General features: G+C 36.4%; 1 protein-coding gene across 50 annotated transcripts in view; it reads left to right on the top strand.

Moving 5' to 3' along the window:
• The window catches only part of TRIP12 (thyroid hormone receptor interactor 12), a 141,165-nt gene that overhangs the window by 82,471 nt on the left and 37,049 nt on the right, over positions 1–21,645 (top strand). For 36 of the 50 annotated variants that reach the window (XM_070620026.1, XM_070620025.1, XM_070620008.1 and 33 more), the window contains 10 exons: positions 1,017–1,112; positions 10,641–10,789; positions 13,816–13,851; positions 13,935–14,030; positions 14,914–15,006; positions 15,184–15,345; positions 16,936–17,004; positions 17,095–17,260; positions 19,589–19,706; positions 19,825–19,981. In XM_070620026.1, the coding sequence (XP_070476127.1) occupies positions 1,017–1,112; positions 10,641–10,789; positions 13,816–13,851; positions 13,935–14,030; positions 14,914–15,006; positions 15,184–15,345; positions 16,936–17,004; positions 17,095–17,260; positions 19,589–19,706; positions 19,825–19,981 (1,142 nt within the window). Of the gene's footprint in view, positions 1–1,016; positions 1,113–10,640; positions 10,790–13,815; positions 13,852–13,934; positions 14,031–14,913; positions 15,007–15,183; positions 15,346–16,935; positions 17,005–17,094; positions 17,261–19,588; positions 19,707–19,824; positions 19,985–21,645 lie in introns of all 50 variants that reach the window. The other 14 variants (XM_070620003.1, XM_070620023.1, XM_070620020.1 and 11 more) reach the window with 1 other exon arrangement.

The raw sequence follows: 21,645 nt of genomic DNA, 5'->3' as shown, positions 1-21,645 counted from the left end.
TCATTAGCATGGGCTCCCTGTTACTGCTTTTCTTTGTTGAAATTAATTCAGATAAGCCTATTTGAACATAACCTAGCAATGCTTGCACTGCGAAAAAGCTTCTTATTTAGTGGTGATCTGATGATTAGGAATTGGTAGATGATCTGCCTGGCTCTTCATTTTTACTGTTTTAGACAAAATCTTATATATTTATTTTTTATGTTTAAAAATTTTCCTCATTATGGTTGCATGTGTACCTGGTAATAAATTAAGGAAGATCTTGAAAAAGGGGTTGCTTAATATATTGTTCTCTGGTACCTAATAACGTAATGTACCTAGTAGGGTGTTTTTTTGTTGTTTTGTGTTCTTGATCACCTATTTCAAAATGAATGTAAAGTATATACATAAACTCCAGATATTTTAATGTTGTAAGTGCTTTTTAAAAAGCAGCCTTGTATTGTGTATACACTTCTTTACAAGCATATGCGTATGTATTTTTATTGTTTTCAGATGGTTGATTTATATAATAGATCCCCAATGAGAGACTCACAAGAAACATATTATTTATAAATCAGTTTCAGATTGCTTTTAAAGTTCCTGAAGGAACTTATAACAGTCTCTGTTTGACTAGAAATCTCATGAACACAGTTTTTTTCACTTTTTGGAATTGATAAAAGTAATTTTTCATAGGTTTTTAGAGGACCTCATGACCAATATCTGATTGGGAAATAATATCAGAGAAAACAACACAAGGGTGCTTAACATATAATTTCTTCCAAATAAAGTATTTGCTTTGAGTTCTCCTGGACCACTTACACAAGTTCCCTCTGGCGCTGATATTTAATATCTCCATAAAACCTTGAGCTGCCTTGGAGCTGGCGTATGGGTGCGATGACTTACATTAGTTACATTTCTCTTAAATTCAAAATGGAGAGTAACGTTGCCTAAGTCTGTTATGTGAGGTGAATCAGTTGCTTGAGATTTTTAGATAAGATCAGTTACAGTAACAACTACTCCTGCCCTTCTTTTTCCTTTAGCTCTGTTAGAGGCCAGGGGTCTTCCTCCTCACCTGTTTGGCCCTCTTGGTCCTCGGATGTCACAGCTTTTCCATAGAACAATTGGAAGTGGAGCTAGTAAGTGAATACTTTTAAATTTGTCCTCCCTGCAAACCCTTAATAATTAGTTGAGTGCTGTTTTTACTGTTTAACTATTGAGGTAAGTAAGTTTTCATGGAAGAAAATTTTCGTGAACTTTAATTTAACCTGTTTTTAAAAAAATAAGGTTTGTGCACATTCTTGCCTTAAATACAGCAGCTTTAAGATTTTCTTCTGCACTCTTATTTTTGATTACTGAATTGGAGTCATTAGAAAACCACAACTATAATAAAAGAGTGAAGAACCTCAGATGATGACATTGATTATTATTGTATCTGATTGCATGATTCGCATAGATTTGAATCTTGAGTTTTTTATGGTATAGTACAGTTTAACCCATTAGACAGTCAATCCTCAGATGAGTCTGAGAAGAAAGATTTCTCAGCAGAATTACCAGTCGCTAGACTCAAGTAATCAAATTAATCTGTTATAATCCAGAGATCTTGTCATATGTGGTACACACAATAGTGACTCTTGCAGTCTCAATTTGTAACTAAGAATAACTTGTGCATAATTACAAATCCATTTAAATTGTCTGTGGTATAGAATACTGTCTTTAGCTTCCTTAAGGAAAATTTACATTTAAGTCTTTCTAAGTAACTTCATCAATAATGTTTCCGTAGAATTAGTGGGCTATTCGTAGACTTCAGTCTTGATTAATTTCAAAATTCCTAAAGTGTTACTGAAGCCTTTTAACTTTGACCTTACTAATATGTGCTTTTTTTTGAAATAGTACAATGTGCGTATGTGTGATCACTTATGTGTACTTGTACTTGAGGCTTTTTCAAGTTCTGGCATTTTACATTTGACAGGAAACGTAAGAAGCAGCTAGTATTCTTGTTTTTGTTTTACTTTTGCTGCCCCCACACTCAGCTCTCAGATAAAACATGCCCTGTCTCGAAGTTCTCATGAACCCTCGACTGGATTTTTATTTAGTGTCATTTATTAGGTGCTGGGATTGAACTGAGTCATAAACAGGATAGTAAGCAGAATTTTTTCCCACGTGGAGCTTCCATGCTAGTGGACCACCCGGCCACAAACAAAACAATTATCGCATAGTAAAATTTTAGGTAGTGTCAGTGCAGCGAAGGAAAACAGAGCAGAGTAAGGATGTAGGTTGGCTGGGGGGGGCGGGGAGGTGTAGGTAGGCTGGTTAGAGAAGCCCTCTCTGAGGCACAGTCCAGTGACTTTATGGAGACCTAAATGAAGTGAGGAAATCAGCTCTGCACAGGTCTGACGGCAAGAGGAAGTGCATCACCGGCCGTGGAAATGGGCTTGGCATGTTTGAGAAATAGGCAGCAAGAGGAGCCTGTGGGAAGAGTGAAGGGAAAGTGTTAGAAGACAAAATCTGAGAGGTGTAGGCACTTGCCAGGTCGTGTAGGACCTTGGCAGGCCGGCAGCAAGTGTGGGATTTAACCTAACTGTAATCAGGAACCACGGAAGGATTTAGAAAAGGGGAATGAAGTGATCTTCATGAAAAAGATCAGACATACGCAAAATTTGAGAGCATAGTAGTATAATAGCCTCCGTGAACCCATCATTATCAGTCCGTATCTGTTCAGAGTTCCAATGTTCCAGCCCTCTCATAAGCCCATTTCAAAATTTTGTTTATTTGAATCAGGATCACAATCTGGTGTATACGTTGGCATCAGTTTTTTTTTTTTAAGAGAAATTTGATTTTGTTTCTTTTACCACTTCATTTATTTCTGGGGAGAAGGCTGGGAAGAAAAGTTTTTGCAGTGCTGCCTAGGGCTATTACCATTAAAACATCTCAAATCCATATTAAGAGTTGACTGTTGCACATGAAATTAATGTAAACTGTAGACTAGAACCAGGGTAGAAAACAGTGTTCCACCCTTCCATGCCCTTGACCCAGCTTCAGCAATACCTACTTCATGGCCAATCTTTATCTTTACCCTCACTCACATCCCTCCTCTCGTAGTAGTTTGAAATGAATCCCAGACATTATACAATTTTATCTATAAGCATTACATCATGTAGCTCAAGATAATGCCCCTTAACACACACACACACACACACACACACACATTGCTATTATTGTACCTAAAAAATAAACCGGTCATTTCTCAATAATAGATATCCATTTAGTGTCAAGGCTTAATAGTAGATAGTCCTTCAGTGTCAGATTTCTGCTGTCTCATATGTCATGAGCATATTTCTTGTAAACTGGTAGTTGGATCTAGAGGCTTTTTCAGATTAGAGTTTGATTCTTTATTTTCTTCCCCTGGTGAGGAAAGACTGTGCAAAAGTGGTAGTAGTAGGCAGCGCATAAAGTCTAATTGTCTCTTAAGCCTTCAAAACTCAGTGCCTAGGTAACAGGGATTATGAAATGACAATACTCCATGCTTAATGATCAGTGTTCATTTATCAGAAGTAAAAGAAGAAGTAGGTTAGTGGAAATATACTTGTATAAAGAATATCTCTCCTTTCTGTTTAGTTACCCAGGAGAATAGTTGGTGTGGGAAAAATTATTTTCTCCTCTTTATTTACCAGTTTTCAAAATAGTTGTTTTTTGCATCGTCCAAAGTGCCATTGTTGTTGTTGTTGTTGAAGTATCATTGTCAAGTGAGTTGAGACTGGTTTCAGACATTTCAGTGATTTTTGTTGATTAAACTGCCCAGTCTTTGGATGATGAGATCATTTTGAGATGGCTTCTGAATCTTTTTGATAATGATCTCAGTAGTTTTTGATAACTTCCTTGCTTTCTGGTGTGTCAAGCTCAGTCCCTCCCCGCCCCGCCCAATACCTGAAATCAGGCATTTCCTCAGAGACCCCTGCTTTCTTTTGTATGAAATGGTATTTAGAGCCCACAGTCTAGGCTCTAGGTGTGTTCATTGCTACTGGGTTGATGGTTGTTGTTAGACATTTTTTTTTTCTTTTTTCCTTTTTCTCCCCAAAGCCCCCCGGTACGTAGATGTATATTCTTCATTGTGGGTCCTTCTAGTTGTGGCATGTGGGATGCTGCCTCAGCGTGGTTTGATGAGCGGTGCCATGTCCACGCCCAGGATTCGAACCAACGAAACACTGGGCCACCTGCAGCGGAGTGCGCAAACTTAACCACTCGGCCATGGGGCCAGCCCCTGTTGTTAGACATTTTTAAAGGAGAAACCTAGGAAATAATTGTATTTTATCTTTTAAAACTAAAATCATGAGTTCATACTGATACTGCCAATTCAAAATGAGGGCTGCAGGACTTTTAATTATCTTTATTTATCTTGTGTCTCCTTTCTCTCTTACCCAAAGTTCTAGTTCCCAATGATAATAACTTAATCGTTTATTTGCTTTATCCTATAGTACAAAATTCCAACTTAACATCAAAAGTAGTACTTTGAAAAAGCTTTGATTTTTTTAACAGTTCTTTTTCTGTTCTTCAGATATGTCTCACTTTGTGGTCAAATTTTATATTTTAAAGTCATTTGAAGTAATTTTTCTCTTTGTTCATGCCACCAACCTGGTTTGGCCCATTTGCTTCATTTTGCTTTTAAATTTTAAGGATTGCTTTTCAAATTTAATTTTATCTTATAATTATGTGACATTTGCATGATTCTAAAAGTTTGTCTACAAATAAGGTATATTTAGAGAAGTCTTTTCTTCTATCTCTTTACTCTGTGTCGTCCTCCCACACAAATAACCTTTGTTAATTTTATGGCTTGTCCATCTGTTATTTACTTCAGAAAACAAAAACATCAGCATTATCTACTCCACACACACTGCCGTTCTTAGATATGGGTAGTAAATTTTTTTTTTTTTTTAAAGATTTTCTTTTTTTTTTCCCCCTTTTTTTTTCTCCCCAAAGCCCCCCGGTACATAGTTGTATTTTCTTCGTTGTGGGTCCTTCTAGTTGTGGCATGTGGGACGCTGCCTCAGCAGGGTTTGATGAGCGGTGCCATGTCCGCGCCCAGGATTCGAACCAACGAAACACTGGGCTGCCTGCAGCAGAGCGCGCGAACTTAACCACTCGGCCACGGGGCCAGCCCCTTTTTTTTAAAGATTTTATTTTTTTTATGGGTAGTAAATTTTACACGTTACCTTGCTTTTAACGGTATTTGCTGTTCACTCTCCGTAGCTGCTGCATGTATTAGAGAGAGAAAGAAACGAGATTCCCTGTTCCTTTTGTAAAACTGCCATAGTCTCCAGTTTGTGGATCTACAGTTTATTTAGCCAGTTTCCTGTTGGACATTTGGATTATTTCTAGTCTCGGTTGTGCTGCAATGAAATACTGCTTTCCTGTTTTTTCCTGTGTTATCTTTAGAGTAGATTTCTAGAAGAGGGATTTCTAGAAGGGAGGTATAAAAAGGTAAATGCATACAACATTTTGGCAGATGTTGTAAACCAGCCTCTTTTAGAGGTGGACCATTTTGCATTTCCACATCATGTATCACAACAAGATGGCATCATTTTTTCTTCTGCTGCTAACGTTTTTAGTTATATATTCTTGTATACTTCTTTCAGTGGTTACCCTAGAGATTATAATGCATACCCTTGGTTTATTATAGCCTACCTTTTATTAATATTTTATCATATCCCAAACAGTGCAAGAACCTTACAAGTTAACTCTTTTTATCTCCTGCCATCATATATGCTATTGTTTTAGTTTGTTTTACTTAAATGTGTGTTATAAACACAGTAAGACATAATTGTTTTAGAACATCCATGTTCTTTTATGTTTGCCCACATATATACCATTTCCAGTGCTCTTAATTCCTTCCTGTGGTTCCTTTATTCTATCAGGGATTGTTTCCCTTCAGCCTGAAGAACTTTTTTTCCATATAGTGAAGGACTGCTTTTGAAAATCCTTGATTTGCCTTAACCTTTAAAAAAAATTTTTTTATTTATTTATTTTTTGGTGAGGAAGATTGGCCCTGAGCATACATCTGTGCCAATCTTCCCCTATTTTGTATGTGGGACACCGCCACAACATGGCTTGCTGAGTGGGGTGTAGGTCCACACTCGTGATCCAAAGCCACGAACCCCTGGCTGCTGAAGCTGAGTGCATGCACCTAACCACTATGCCATCGGGCTGGCCCGTGATTTGCCTTAATTTTTATTTATTTATTTTGAGGAAGGTTAGCCCTGAGCTAACATCTGCTGCCAATCTTCCTCTCTTTGCTGAGGAAGACTGGCCCTGACCTAACATCCGTGCCCATCTTCCTATACTTTATATGTGGGATGCCTACCACAGCATGGCTTGCCAAGTGGTGCCATGTCTGCATCCAGGATCTGAGCCGGTAAACCCCAGGCCACCGAAGCAGAACATGGGTACTTAACCGCTGTGCCATCAGGCCGACCCCTGCCTTAATTTTTAAAAGATATTTTCCCCAGGTGTAAAGTCCTCAGTTAGCACTTTGTAATGTCTTGTGGTTTCCATAGTTTCTGTTTAAAAGTCTTACAGTTGCCCTCTCAAGGCACCGTCTTTTTTCCCCGGCCTCTTTTAAGGTGTGCTTTTTCAAATTATTACTAATTTTTGATAGTTTGACTGTATTAGGCCTATGTGATCTTTTCTTTCATTTTTAATTTGTGTCGGTTTCACTGAGCCTTTGAATCTGTAAGTTGATACCTTCATCAGTTTTGCAAAATTCTTGGTCGTTATCTCTTCACATATTGTTTCTGTTATCTCATTATCTCTTCAAATATTCCCCTTCCTTTGGGGCGTATCAAGATCCTACATGTTCAGACTTTGGACTTCATCCAGCATGCCTCTCCGGCTCTATTTTATTTTTGTTCTTGTTTTTCCCAGTATTTTTTCTTTTTGCCCAGTTTGAAAACTTTCTCTTGACCAATTTTCAAAGTCACTAATTTTTTTTCTGCTGTCTTCTTCAGTCTTTTGTTAAACCCATCAATGAGTTTTCGGTTTTAGATACTGTTTTCCAGTTCTAGCCAGTTATTTGATTTTTTTATAGATTCTAATTCTTTGTTGAAATTCTTTACATTCTAACCCATTTTGTCCATCCTTTATTTTCATTTTATTAATCATCATTATAAAATACATGTCTTTTAATTTTCGTGTTGTTGATTTGCTTTTGTTGTCTTTTTTTCCTTCTTATCAGTCACATATTCTTGCCTCTTCATATGTCTGGTAATTGTTTGATGATGTCTTAGACATTTTGTATAGATGAAGCGAAGAGCCTCAAGTAGTGTTTTCTACCAGGGAGGGTTTTGTCTTTTTCTGTATTAAACATGAAGGGTCATAAGCTGATCACTTTGCTCCAGTCAGAGCCTTAACTTGTTTTGAGCAGAGTTATAATTTTTGTATGACTCATTCCACCTCTGGCTCATCCTTCTTTCTTTGTTGTGAACCTCCCAGGGTTTTGATTCAGAACCTTGCAAGTGTCTGTCTACTTGGACTTTATTCATTATGCAGTTTGAAAATGGGGCGGTTGTCTTGGGGTAGGGACACTGGCTGAGTGTGTTTGAGGCAGGCCTCCTCCCTCCCCGGGGACTTTGTCTTCTGAGCACCATGAGACTGCAGGAATTCTTACTCTTTGTTACTGAAACTTGTGACTCAGTCCCCAGCCCTCTTCATAGCTCCAGAACTCAGCAGATGTCCAGTGGGGCCAATCCAGTTGCACGCATCAGCTTCTTGTGATTCCCTGCAGTACTGTGGGTTCTCTTTCCCCTCTGTATCAGCAGTCGGCAAACTACCCGAGGGCCACATCCAGCCTCCTGCTTGTTTTTATGCAGCCCGAGCCTGTGAACTCAAAATGGTTTTTACGCTTTTAAATGGCAGAAAAAATTCAAACACAGTAATATTTTGTGCCTATAAAATTAAATGAAATTCAAATTTCACTGACCGTAAATAAAGTTTTATTGAAATACAGCCATGCTTATCTATTTACGTATTATCTGTGTCTGCTTTCATGCCATGGTGCCAGAGATGCATAGTTGCATCAGAGACCCTATGGCTTGCAAAGCCCGCACTTACTCTCTGGTTCTTTTTTTTTTTTTTTTTTAAAGATTTTATTTTTTTTCCTTTTTCTCCCCAAAGCCCCCCAGTACATAGTTGCATATTCTTAGTTGTGGGTCCTTCTAGTTGTGACATGTGGGACGCCGCCTCAGCGTGGTTTGATGAGCAGTGCCATGTCCGCGCCCAGGATTCGAACCGACGAAACACTGGGCCGCCTGCAGCGGAGCGCGCGAACTTAACCACTCGGCCACGGGGCCAGCCCCCTCTCTGGTTCTTTATAGAAAATGTTGGCTACCAACCTCTGATCTGTGTTAGTGGTTCTCAAAGTGTGGTCCATGGACTCCCGCGGAGTTCCTGAGACCCTTACATTGAATCTATAAGGTCAAAACTAATAATAATTACTAACATTTTTCGTTTCTTCTTTGTTGATCTTTGAACTGGTAGTACAAAAGCTGTGGTGGGTAAAACTGCTAATACCTTAAATAAGAATCGAAACAGTGGCACCAAACTAGCAGTTGTTCTGTTCTTCCCTGCCACATGCTCCTAGTAAAAATAATTTCATTTTTACATAAGGATGCCCTTGCTAAACAAAGCTATTCATTTTATTGTCTATACTGATCAAGATATCTTTTTAATAATCTTTGTGATGAAATAGGGCCCATTTTTTTCCCCGGTATACTTCATCTCAGATAACATTCTGCTACAGATTAAGAGTAGAAGCAGAGGTGAGTATACAGCTGTCTTTTATTAATCCTGACATTAAAACAATTTGCAACAAAAAAATAATAATGCTACTTATCACTAAGGTTTTGTTTTTTAAACATATAGTCATTTTCCACACAGATTTTTTAATATTAATATGTAATGAATCAGAAAATATTTAAAAGTTTTAAAATTCCAAATGCATTTAATAGATATCAGTGGATTTAAACTACATGAACAAAAGTGCTTTGGGGCTCCTCAGTAATTTTAAGGGAATAAAATGGTCTTAAAATCAAAACAACTCATCTAGGATCTGGTTTCTCTTCATATATCAGAGACTAAATTATGGCTTTGGCTTTTTGTTGTCATTTTCAGTTTGGCATAAGGTCTTTTTAGGAATTTCCCCAAAGTTCAGTGGTATTAGTGATGATTGTGCTGAAATGGTCCCTGTCTTTAGACTTGCCAGCCACAGTGTTTATGAGACATCCAATGGCTTGTGTATCACTTTTTCCTATTTTAGGTGGTTGTGTTATTAGGGTGTACATACTTTATATGAACTGTTTCATCCTTTCGAAACGAATCTGGAAGCAACTGAAGATTCTTTTGTTTTCACAAGTTACTTTTCCTTTATTTTGTTTTGTCTTCCACATTATTTCAACACAAAAATGATAAGCCTGCTGTAACAGGAACTGATATGATGTAGGCTGAAAATTTTAAAGATGCTATCACTCTAAGCTTGACTTTCTTGCAGTATATTTTTGGATAGATTCTTAATTATGTTAAAGGAAGATAGGCAGTCATAGTTATGCAACTCATTAGCCACAGTCTTAAATAATAGAGAAAACAAGCCTTGTGAGGATCACTTTGAATGGCCTGTGCCCTTCAGGAAGATCGTTGGAACCTAATTGAAATAAAAAACTTCGGTTTTCCTATGAATTCCATGTTTATTGATAGTTTCCAAACATAGGTCATTTCTAGGCGTTTCAATCCTTAATGATGTGGGAGTGGAAAAATCCAATACACAAAGAATACCCTGAAAAGGCATAAGAAGAGAAAGGGCTTGAAAGTAACGTCAGGTATAAATTTATTAAGTGTTAATTGAGTTCATCATGGTTACAAGTAGACAGGTGTCCATGAAAATTTGAAACATCTGTAGACTTTTTTTTTGAGTGTCTTGTTCAGCACAACTTCCCTGTGAGAGTTGGGTCTTAGCATTTTTCAGTTGTTTGGGCAATGAAATTGAGCCTTAAACATACAAGTTCTCTAAAGAACTGGGATAGCAGCATCTGCACATGAAATGAGAGGAGCTGAAAAGGCCAATCTTTGGCTGTTTTTAGAAAATACTACATTCTTTCCATTCTCTTTTGTTAGATGCATTATTCTGTTTTCATTTACTTGCCCTTTCACTGTTACTTGGATTCCATTCATTCTAATGCAAGTATTTAGGGGTATAAGGCATTTCCTCTGAAGTCTGGGCATCATTGTTTAACAGGTTTTTATTGTTACAGAAACTTTGGCTCACTATATATACACACTTTTAAAAGCAGGTGTGTTAAAGGTAACAGTATATGTTAATCTTAGGGATTTTGTTTTTTGTCATGGCTATTAAAAACCAATCAACTTGTCTTATTTAAAAAGATAAGAATTAGAAGACAAAATGTATAAATAACTATGAGATCACTTTAAGGCAGAGTAAATCCAACTGATTTAATTCTGTCTTGAATTATTAGCAGCCTGTCTTCACCCTGTTGTATAGACCTACCCTTTAATTGGGATCCAGAAAAGATAAGGAGCCAGCTACCGTGTAGGGTCTAACCTTGTACCTAGAAACAATTTTCTTAAATGTTTAAAAATAATGATTTCTTTTTTCCCCTGTGAAGGTTCTAAGGCCCAGCAGCTTCTGCAGGGACTACAAGCAAGTGATGAAAGTCAGCAACTCCAAGCAGTTATTGAAATGTGTCAGTTATTGGTCATGGGAAATGAGGAGACACTGGGAGGGTTTCCTGTCAAGAGTGTTGTTCCAGCTTTGGTAAGATGGAGTTTTCCCCTCATTTTATCTCCCTCAGTTTTTCTTTGATTGCTGCCAATATTTTTACTGAAAGCATGATTATTGTCTTACGAATTTTAAAATGTGATAGAACTAAGAGATTGTAGAATTTGGCTTAGTGTTTTTATTTTATGCTTATAAATACTGTGAGTGATTGCTAATGATGCGTTAGTACTACTTTTTAAACCATTCCTTCGTGACTACTTATCCCATCTTTGATACTTAAATGATTGTATTTAAATTAAGTTGTTAGCCCCGTCAGGTAATACCCTGACTTACTATGCCAAACCTTACATGCTTTCTCTTTCAAACTGGTGAGACGTGTGGTAGTAATAAGCAACTCACTGGTAGGTTGCATTTTTGGGCCCTAAAGATTTCATGTTTGATAATTTTGTGCATGGCGAAGCAGTTGAGCCGGAATACCATACGGATCCTTCCAGCTTAAAATGTTTTATTTTAAGCAAAGACAAACTAAAACAAACAGCAATACTTATAATAGAAGAACAATTTTAAAAGTCTTTTAATGAGGGGCTGGCCCCGTGGCCGAGTGGTTAAGTTTGCGCACTCCGCTGCAGGCAGCCCAGTGTTTCGTTAGTTCGAATCCTGGGCGCGGACATGGCACTGCTCATCAGACCACGCTGAGGCAGCGTCCCACATGCCACAACTAGAAGAACCCACAACGAAGAATACACAACTATGTACCGGAGGGGCTTTGGGGAGAAAAAGGAAAAAATTAAAAAAAAAAAAATCTTTAAAAAAAAAAGTCTTTTAATGATTTTCAACTCAGTTGTGTGTTGATATTTAGAATTTATTAATGTCTTAATTGCTTAAGCTTTTTAATATGAAGACAGGAAGATAAATTGCCATTACGAAATGTAGACCCATGAGCATAATGGCTTGGTAATATTCTTAGTCCAAGATTAAAGAAATTGACCAGACTTTAAGATTAAAATTAAAGTGTGAAATGAAATACTAACAAAAGACTAACATAAACATCATGAATTTATTCATAGCATATTTTACCTTGAAGTTAAAAACAAATATCATGTTTTTGTTTATGTATCCGTAAAGTTGACAAAATGAAATTATGGTTGGTATATCAGATTGTCTCATTTGATCACATTATCGAATTATGGAGAGAGCTGAGTGTTAAGGAGAGAGCTGAATGAAGACCAGTCAAATACAAGATGACATAGTCTATTCTGCCTCTTCTGACTTATTGAATGGCTTGGCTTGGCTTGGCTTTGGCAGGGAGTGATAAAGGATAGAACAGTTTCTTCACCTTTTACTTGTTAGACCTCCGTGTAATGAAAGCCAGCTCTCAAATCCTACCAGTTCCACTCTATTAATTTCTGAAAGTTTTATGAAAGCAATGTTAGCTTTTGTACTTTGACATTTTGCCTATGTTAATATTCATGCTCAAATTACTGATTTCTTCAATAGCTGGCTTCTGTTATCTGACTTAAACTTTGTTGTTATTGTTCATTAAAAAATAGGTAGCCACAAAGAACATGTCCACCTTATACTATCTACTGTTAAAATGCAGTTTTTTATTAGTTAAATAAAGATACTATTAAATACAGGTAGAAATGTTGACCCATAGTCCAGTTTACTTAATTTGCTGCTTGTTGATTAGATTTAAGTACTTAATAGACCTGCACAAATCAGCTCATGCTATTAATAATGACGGTTGTTAATGAGTTGTCCAGATTTATCTTTCATCACAAGTGAATATTGTGATTATATATCTGTCTGTCACCGTTCACTTGTGTGACCATAGTCATTTTGGTGAAAGGGATTCTGTTTACAGCAGTCCGTCCCAAACGTGGTCTTATAAGTTACATTTCCCCTTAAGAACTAGAGAATTTGTTCCTTTTTCTGTTAGCAAGCCCTTTCAATTTAGCTTGGGTGTTTTAAGTCACTGATTGCAGGTGATTTGAGACATGGAGCACTGTTCAACCCCGAAATGGGGTATGTGGGGATGAGTGTGTGTGTATGTGTGTGTTGTTTAACAAAAAGAGTTTGGAGAACCTATGGTATATAGATATACTTGTTCAGCATAATTCAGAGCTGAGAAGACACTCATATTAAATATTTGAGTATTGTATTAGAATATCCTATATCTATTACTATAGATAGACATTTAGTTGAAGGGTACTTAATAGCTTAAGTTAGTGCATTTAAAATTTTCCATTGAAGACCAGAAGATTGTGATGATTGTCTGCTTCCCCAAGTAGGACATTTCTTTGGTAGCTTTGGCTGCTTCAGGAGAATGGAGTGTATGCCCCTGACAGTTTTGCATTCCCTCATTTGAAAAACATCGTTGAAATCTGCATAAGGTCTTTTCCACAAGACAGACTAAAATAAAATGAAATCAGATATTTATATTTGTGTATATTTTTATATTATCTTTAACTCACTCATGGATTTGTAGAATAATTATATTAAGTTGGGCTTTAATTGGTGCATAATTAGTTTCTGATATGACCAATATTTTTAAATCCTTTACTACTGTGTATTTTACAGCAGAGTTAAGTGATGCTTAAGCTCAACTTTTAGAGAAGCTTACTCACAAGAGTTTAAGCTATGGTCTTGAATCTCTACTGACAGTTGTTAACAAATGTCAGTGCATTGCTGGTGTGTTCCTTTATGTATTACCTGTTTATTAACACCTGTTAAGTCCTCAGTGACATGTTAATGGGCTTCTGAAGGGGGATTAGAGGTACCAGAAGGGTTGGTTGGAGGTGACAGGAAGGCTTTCTTTTTGACCTGGATCATCAGGTGATGATTATCTAGCAAAATTTCCAAGTCAAGAGCTACAGTGAATGAGCCATGCCCTCTTAATAAATAGAATCATTTCTTGTGTATGCATGCTAGGCTTTAACTTGATACTGTTTTTGTATGGTAAAAGTCTTGAATAATACGTTCCATTTCAGTTGAAGTAGAGGAAGAAATACTTCTTCTAGGACTTTTCTCTAAAAATACTTTATTATAATCTTTTTTAACAGATAACATTACTGCAGATGGAGCATAATTTTGATATTGTAAGTATATGCTGTATTTTTTAAAACACTCCAAATTTAAATGGTGATTCGTTATTGAATAAAAATGCCTTCTTGTTTTCTAGATGAACCATGCTTGTCGAGCCTTAACATACATGATGGAAGCACTTCCTCGATCATCTGCTGTTGTTGTAGACGCAATTCCTGTCTTTTTAGAAAAGGTAATCCTGCTTGTGCCCAACTTGTGGAAAGCAGGCATAGGGGAATCAAGTTGAGAACTCTTAACTTCTGAATTCTAAGGTAGTACATCAAATTATAAGGCCACCTTAAAATACATTTTTTAGCATTTATTATTTAATGAAAGTATATTGTTTAGCTGAGATCTGAGAAAAATATTTCATGTTTAGCAGACCAGTGGTTTAAAGTTGATGCTAATGAAGCATTTATAAAAATCAACTCAGTTTTATGCTTTTCAAGAATAGCTAGTACCACCTTAATATAAAGTCTTTCGGAGAAGAACTTAAAGGCACTTGATTATAAATAATCTCATTATTTCCAGAAAACATCCCAATGAGGTAGATGGCTATTTATACCCTCATTTTAGAGCTCAGAAGGCTGAGACAGTGTGCCTTGCTCAAAGTCACAAAGTGAGTCATCAAGAAAGGAAATTTTTTCCTATAGTCTGTGGTAGGTTGTGTTTTTGGTCTGTCTTAAAGGCCTTTTTCTTTTTAATGCACAATAAAATTTGCATTATGTGATAACCTTGGAATATGGTATAAAATTTAAAACCTCATTTAAATTTGTTGTGTAAAACAACCCATTTGTTTTAAATATAAAGATTTAAGGTTATGTAATTGCGTTTAGTTTATTCTCTATATAAAACATTTTTTATTGTCTTAAACAGAGCACAGTAGTTGGAAGGAAAATGATATTGGCTATACGTTATAACTTAAGCTCATAAATCACTGGTTTCCCATGGTGGGTTTCTTGTTAGAGGCAGTATAGATTGATGGAAATTAGAGAAAATCCTCTGTGTATTCATGTGGAAGATAAATGAAAAGAACTTGAATGATAACCTTAAGTTACCTATTTGTGTGTTCCCAGCTGCAAGTTATTCAGTGTATTGATGTGGCAGAGCAAGCCTTGACTGCCTTGGAGATGTTATCACGTAGACACAGTAAAGCCATTCTACAGGCGGTAAGTGTTGTTACTGTTGGATTCTGGATCCACATTTGTACTAGCTCCTAGATTGCAATCTCTGTGTGTACACATGGTGTTTCCAGAGGGGTGTGCTGGACTTTTTAGTGCTGCTGTTTTTTTTTAAATTGCTGATAAGAAGGTATTTCTTCACTTTAACAGTTTTCTATATTTTAGGGTGGTTTGGCAGACTGCTTGCTGTATCTAGAGTTCTTCAGCATAAATGCCCAAAGAAATGCACTAGCAATTGCAGCCAATTGCTGCCAGAGTATCACGCCAGATGAATTTCATTTTGTGGCAGATTCCCTCCCATTGCTTACCCAAAGGCTAACCCATCAGGTAAAATATCAACCTATCTTATGTGTCATAAAACATTTTTAAAAATGCCAATTTCAAGGAGAGTTTTAAATCTTCCAACTGGATATATAGATTGGAAACGTTCTGATCCATGTTCTTTCCCTTGTTATCCAGTCATGTACCATATTAGATTATTTTATAAAATTTCGGTGGATTTACCGAAATGAATAGTATTTCATGTGTTTGGTATCTTCAACTATTTTAACTTTCAGGGATAAATTTGTTACTTCAGCAAACAGTGCTTACTGTGTGATATGATCAGAACTTTCTTTTGGAAAGATCACGCTTTCTAGAAAGGCACTGGGTTAGGCAGACAAGACTAAGGGGGATATGGGTTAAGATCAGAAGAGAGACAAGAATGTGTCCCAAGTAGAAATGAAATGAAAAATGTAGACTGCAGCTGTCTCAGCTTGGAGAAGAGCAGGAGCAATCATTTAGGAAACGAAATCAGTGGACCTGGTGCTGTAATGTGGGAAGCAGGGCTTACAGAGGCTGGGGGGGAGGAATTAAAGTGTTGTTATTGCTAAAGAGATTTTTAGAAAACTGACTTTTAAATCACCTTTACAAAGTGTGCTTAAAATCTTCTTGGGAAAATTTGTTACATAGAATATGTCAAGTATGAGATTTGAATAAGATAGAAGAAATAATGATTATTGGGTCACTCTGGAGTGTTTTACTTCGATGATCAAGACAGAAGTAGTGCCATACATTATTTATTTATTTATTTATTTAAAACTTAGTAGGCCGAGATAACCTGTGCTTTATGAGGGCTAGAAATATGTTCTCTAGTTAGCTGTGGTTTCAGTACCTTATTTTGGAAATAAGGCATGAGAATCAGAAGTTAAATAATTGGCCACGGTTACTTGTAGCACTCTATTTCTAGACTGAAGCAGTGACTGCAAAAGTATGGGGCTTTTATAATACCAGAATTATTCTCATTTTTACACAAGCAGGTCTGGCTTTTATATCTGAAGCCCATTTATCAATTAGGAAAAAACAAGCTCCATCAAAACTCTTGTTAAACCATTAAATTGTTCTTTTCGTTCTTATGAGGATTGTTTCAAATGTTTTCTCAATGAGGCCACTCTAATAGTATTTTTAGGTTGTTTTAATAGTAAATATAGCAAATCTACACCTAGTTTTTCCCATTATCAGTAAACTTCTGGTTCACACACATATACTTAAGTATTTCTGGCTTTTTAGTATATGCATGTTTTAAACATTTCTCCTGGGAATGCCTTTTAGAATGGTAGGAAGTTTCTCTCTTCTTTATTATAATTTTTGTTTAGGTATTGAAATTACAGAAGCCCAAACATTGTTCCTTTTCTGTGTCTTTGCTTTTATCTGTTGGGGCCTTAATGGAAGAGAGAGGCTCTATCAGTATGATTCTCTTTGCTTTGAAATCATGATACTACTGATTGTACCTTGCTTAGACTCAGTGCATTTTCAAAGCTTATACCTGATTGAGCTGGCCTTGAAGAATTTGGGGTTAGGAAGAAGATTAGGTGGTGATGTAAGACAGTGAAAATGTTTCATATTAATAAACTTTATTTTCCTCTGTTAAAAAAATAGGACAAAAAGTCAGTAGAAAGCACTTGCCTTTGTTTTGCACGCCTAGTGGACAACTTCCAACATGAGGAGGTAAGCACTTAGTCTTGGGTGGTATTTTCATGACCTTGTTAAATTATTGAATCGTGATCTAACAATTTCCCTTTTCTTATGTTTGTCAAGAATTTACTCCAGCAGGTTGCCTCCAAAGATCTGCTTACAAATGTTCAACAACTATTGGTAGTGACTCCACCAATTTTAAGTTCCGGGATGTTTATAATGGTGGTCCGCATGTTTTCTCTGATGTGTTCCAACTGTCCAACTTTAGCTGTACAACTTATGAAGCAAAGTAAGTGCTATTTTATTATCCTACTTTAAGCAGGAAAAGTGGCTTCTTTTTAAAATATTCTTTAATAAGTAAAGTCAACAAAAGTCAAGCAAGTAGAAGAGATTGCTAATATCATAGCCACTGGATAATAGAGGAAGAAAAATGTTAACGTGTAATAAATTTGTGTTAGGACAACATGGCGATGCTTCCTACGTACGATTTTCAAAGTTGATAGTGTATTAAAATTTACCCTTGGTGGTTCTAGGGCTAAAGACCCAAGATCATTGCTTTCTGTATGCTATCAATTATGTAATGATGCTTCATTAGGAAAATTGGAGTTTTGTGTTACCAGTAACTGCTTGTCTTCTGCTTGTCGGTAGTCCTTTTTGTCCGTGTTAGATTTTCCAGGAGCTTATCTGATTCCACAATGCTTTCCTCTCACAAAAAGCTGAAATTTACTTACATAGATGACTGTCTCTCATCTTTGCTGCTTTAATATTTCTAAAGCGTTCCCACCCTTACCCAAGGTGCAGGAGATAGTTTGATCACGCTGCTATATTGCTGTTGCATTCCTCTCTTAAACCTTAGTTTTCACAAGTTAATGTCCAAAGACGTAGGGCCTCAGAAAACCATCTATGTGTTGTGATTATTGCTAAAAGAGTATTGATCACTTTCGTATGGAACACCTGTAATTGTGGGTAATTTCGTATCCATAATTCTAATCTCCAAGGATATTATGTTGGAAGTCAGTGATGATATTTACTGACAAAATAGCCTTTGGTCTCACTGCCTCAGATAGAATGTTAAGTAGTATAATATTACTTTTCTGTGGGGAAACTCAGTTTTATATTTAGTTGCATTTCTTGCGAATTAGCACTATGGCACGGAAGTTTGGAGAAAAATCTTGTGGCTGAGGTGATTTATTCCTCAGCATTGAAAAGATTCCTCTTAAAGCATTGAGTCATTCCCAAACTTGGTCTTCCAGAGAATACTGTTTGCTTGTGTCATGAATAAAGTGCTCTCTGCCTTAGATAAGTTTGGGAAAGGTTTAACTCTTTCTTGAGTCATCTCAGTGCACTTTGCTGATTGAAATCCCTAGGAGCCCTTTGAATTTTGCCTAGTCCACCATTTCCTGAAGTTTGAATACAGTTTCTCTTTTGTTACTACGTGTCACAGCATTTCCCTAAATACCAGGTTGGGAAAACACTGCCTAACTTTCATTTGCTTTAACAGTTTGGATTCTTTTCCTTTGAACAGGGTGAATATTTTCACCTCTTTTGCATGCTGCATGAAGTCTGCCAACATGTTCATCATATAGAGGCCACTGGACTTGTGTTTTCCTTTTACAGCAGTAACACACAGGAAACGTGTCGTCATCCTCTGATCTCTTGAAAAAAATTAAAGAATCCTTATAATATACCATTGCCATGTACTCACATTTCTTAGGAAAGTTGGCAAAACTATACTTTTTAAAGAAATTTTAAAAATGTTTACTCAAACTGAAATTTCTATGAGGCAGAGATTTAACTATCCACACTGCTCATCCCAAATCAATGGTGAATACTTTTCTTGATAACAGAACTTAATGATTATTGGCAAAACATTTCAGTGGAATGTGTATGTATATTTTGCATATGTATAGTGTTTAGAGGAACACACGCAACCACAGCCAACAAAGATGCAGCCTTATCTTTACTTTCAGCTATTTTTAGTTTAACCTCTGGAGGCTGGGAGCTTCCTCCACTCACAGTGTCAGTACATCAGACTGGTTTTCATGCCACTTCCTTTATAAACTGATGTCTTCTGGGAATGGAAACTTAGGGTCTCTACCCTAAGTTTTACTGATCTTTGTATTAAGTTGGCGTGTTTAATGTCCTCTAAGGTAATGACTGACTTAATCACAATATGATACTATTCAGATGCTTTGAATTGTTACATTTATCCTGTTGACCACACATTTTCAGTATATTTGAATTAAAGACAAACATACGAATATACTTGAATTGAGGATTAAAGTGTATGTTGAATGTACTTTTGTCCAAAGCTCCATGCTCCTCAAGCAAAGTGATAAAAGATTCCTGAAGTCTCGGGGGTGGATTTGTGATTAGATGTCCAGCTAGAATGTTAGGACTCAGGCTGAAGTCTTTAGAAAGAGCTTGTTAAAAATTTTCATAACTTCTTAGTAAGTTTTTATTACAACTCACTTGGATTTTAATTTTACTTTCTGTAGTATATTGCTTTACAAGAAAATAATTCTTACTGTTTTGCCATCTTAGGGAATGATTGCCTTTTAAATCAGGTAATATAACGAGTTTCCTAGGCTTTTGGTTTTTGTTTTTGGTTTTGCAGACATTGCAGAAACGCTTCACTTCCTCCTCTGTGGTGCCTCCAATGGAAGTTGTCAGGAACAGATCGATCTTGTTCCACGAAGTCCTCAAGAACTATATGAACTGACTTCGCTGATTTGGTAAAGATTGGGCCAACAATAACTGTGCTTTATATGAGGGTATTTTACCTTAGAGACCTGTCATTTACTAATAGGTTAGGAAGCTACTTATTAAAATAATTACCTTTTTTGTTTTCAGTGAACTTATGCCATGTTTACCAAAAGAAGGCATTTTTGCAGTTGATACCATGCTGAAGAAGGGAAACGCGCAGAACACAGATGGTGCGATCTGGCAGTGGCGCGACGACCGAGGCCTCTGGCATCCCTATAACAGGATTGACAGCCGGATCATTGAGGTAGTAGTTTCATCGTACCGTTTAAATAGGTCTATTTTGGTGGAGAGTGGGTGTAGGGATGGCGTGGGGAGGTGGATATGTGTAGTTAAATGTGCTCAATTTTGAATTAACTCAAGATTCTCTCATTTTGTCTCCTGAGAACAAGGTCCTCATTTCTGTTCAGGTCAGAAAACATGATGTTGTAGTCCTGCTTCTGCTGCTAACTACCTGATTGACTTGGAGCAAGTAATTTCAGTTCTTTGTTCCATAGTTTCCTCATTTCTGAAAGGAAACATTGGAGGAGTTAGGCTATTTGTTTCTGAAAGTCCCTTCTATCTCCTATCCAAACAAAATCTCTCAAAAGCAAAGATTTACATACAAATAGTGGCTTCTCGCTATTTTAAGAGCAAAAACATGGAAACAACTAAGTAAATTGTGATACATACATAGGCTTGTATATAATTCAGACATTAATGGGATAAGTTTTAATGACATAAAATGGGATATGATAAATGAAAACACAATATTCAGAATTATGTGATTCTTGGGAACTCAGCAAAATAAGAGAAAAGAGGATTAATACAAAGGAAAGAAATACTCAAAAATATTGACAGTGGTTTTCTGTGTGATATTTCCGTACGTCCGTATTGTTTGCACTGAAATATTTCAAAAATTTCTCAGGACTATATTTGCCCTAGGAAGTTTAGGTCTCTGCATTATTTGAGATGCCGTGCATCATTTACTAATATTTTCATATATAAGATACCTTTAAGTCAATATAAGATACCTTTAAGTCAATATGTTTTCTAATTCCAACCTGTGATATTTGAGTTTTTTAGAACATCACTCTTAAGTAGACATTCTTCTTTAAAGATGTCTTCCAACGTTTAGTTCTGGAAATGAAATTTTGAAAAACTTTGAAACCATTGATTTATGTTATAAAGTCAGAAGTTCTTAAGAAGTTATCTAAATTCAGAGCCAGCTTTCCTGAGGAAGTTAACTGTGACTGGTCTTTTGTGCATTGTTAGCCTCAGTGGTAAGCAGGTCATGGTCTCTAACTCTTAAGTATTCTTCTTTTTAGCATTTTCCCGATAATTACATTTTCATGATTAGCTTACTCTGTTGTATTTCTTAAGAGTCCTGTTTTCCATTCAACCTAGGAATTCCATAGATGGGGCTGTTAGAAGAATGAATATTTTGTCACTTCTTTAGACTGTCTAAAATCAAGCAAACAGTCTTAATCAAACTGTCTTATTTTAGTGTGTGTTGTATAATGCATGCAACCTGTAGAGATTACTTTCTCAGTTTCACTTGTGTCCCTTTCAGTCTTAGAGTATCATTTAAATGTAAAGTCTTTTTGTTAACCTAGGGATAATTTTATAGGTTCGTTTTGTTTAAATGAGGATTTTGGTGGACTACTAAGAATCTGTGATCTAAATAATGTTTTAACCTAAGAATTAGATACTAAGATTTATGGATAACAAATTTTTTTCTATCAGCAAAGTCTTAAAATCTTTCTTAATACAAATAGTGTCTTCTTCATGTCACTAATTCTACATGATTGGATCTTTCATCAGGATTTTCCTTTTATTTATGTCTTGGGGGACCTGATAGGGCCTGTTGTGTATATTTGTGTTTAATTAAGAAAGAAAGATTTATTGAATGAATGAGTTTTGTCACATCCG

Source organism: Equus przewalskii, chromosome 5 (genome assembly GCF_037783145.1).
Source record: "Equus przewalskii isolate Varuska chromosome 5, EquPr2, whole genome shotgun sequence".
NCBI classification, from domain to species: Eukaryota; Metazoa; Chordata; class Mammalia; order Perissodactyla; family Equidae; genus Equus; species Equus przewalskii.
This window is presented reverse-complemented; position numbering and strand designations above follow the sequence as displayed.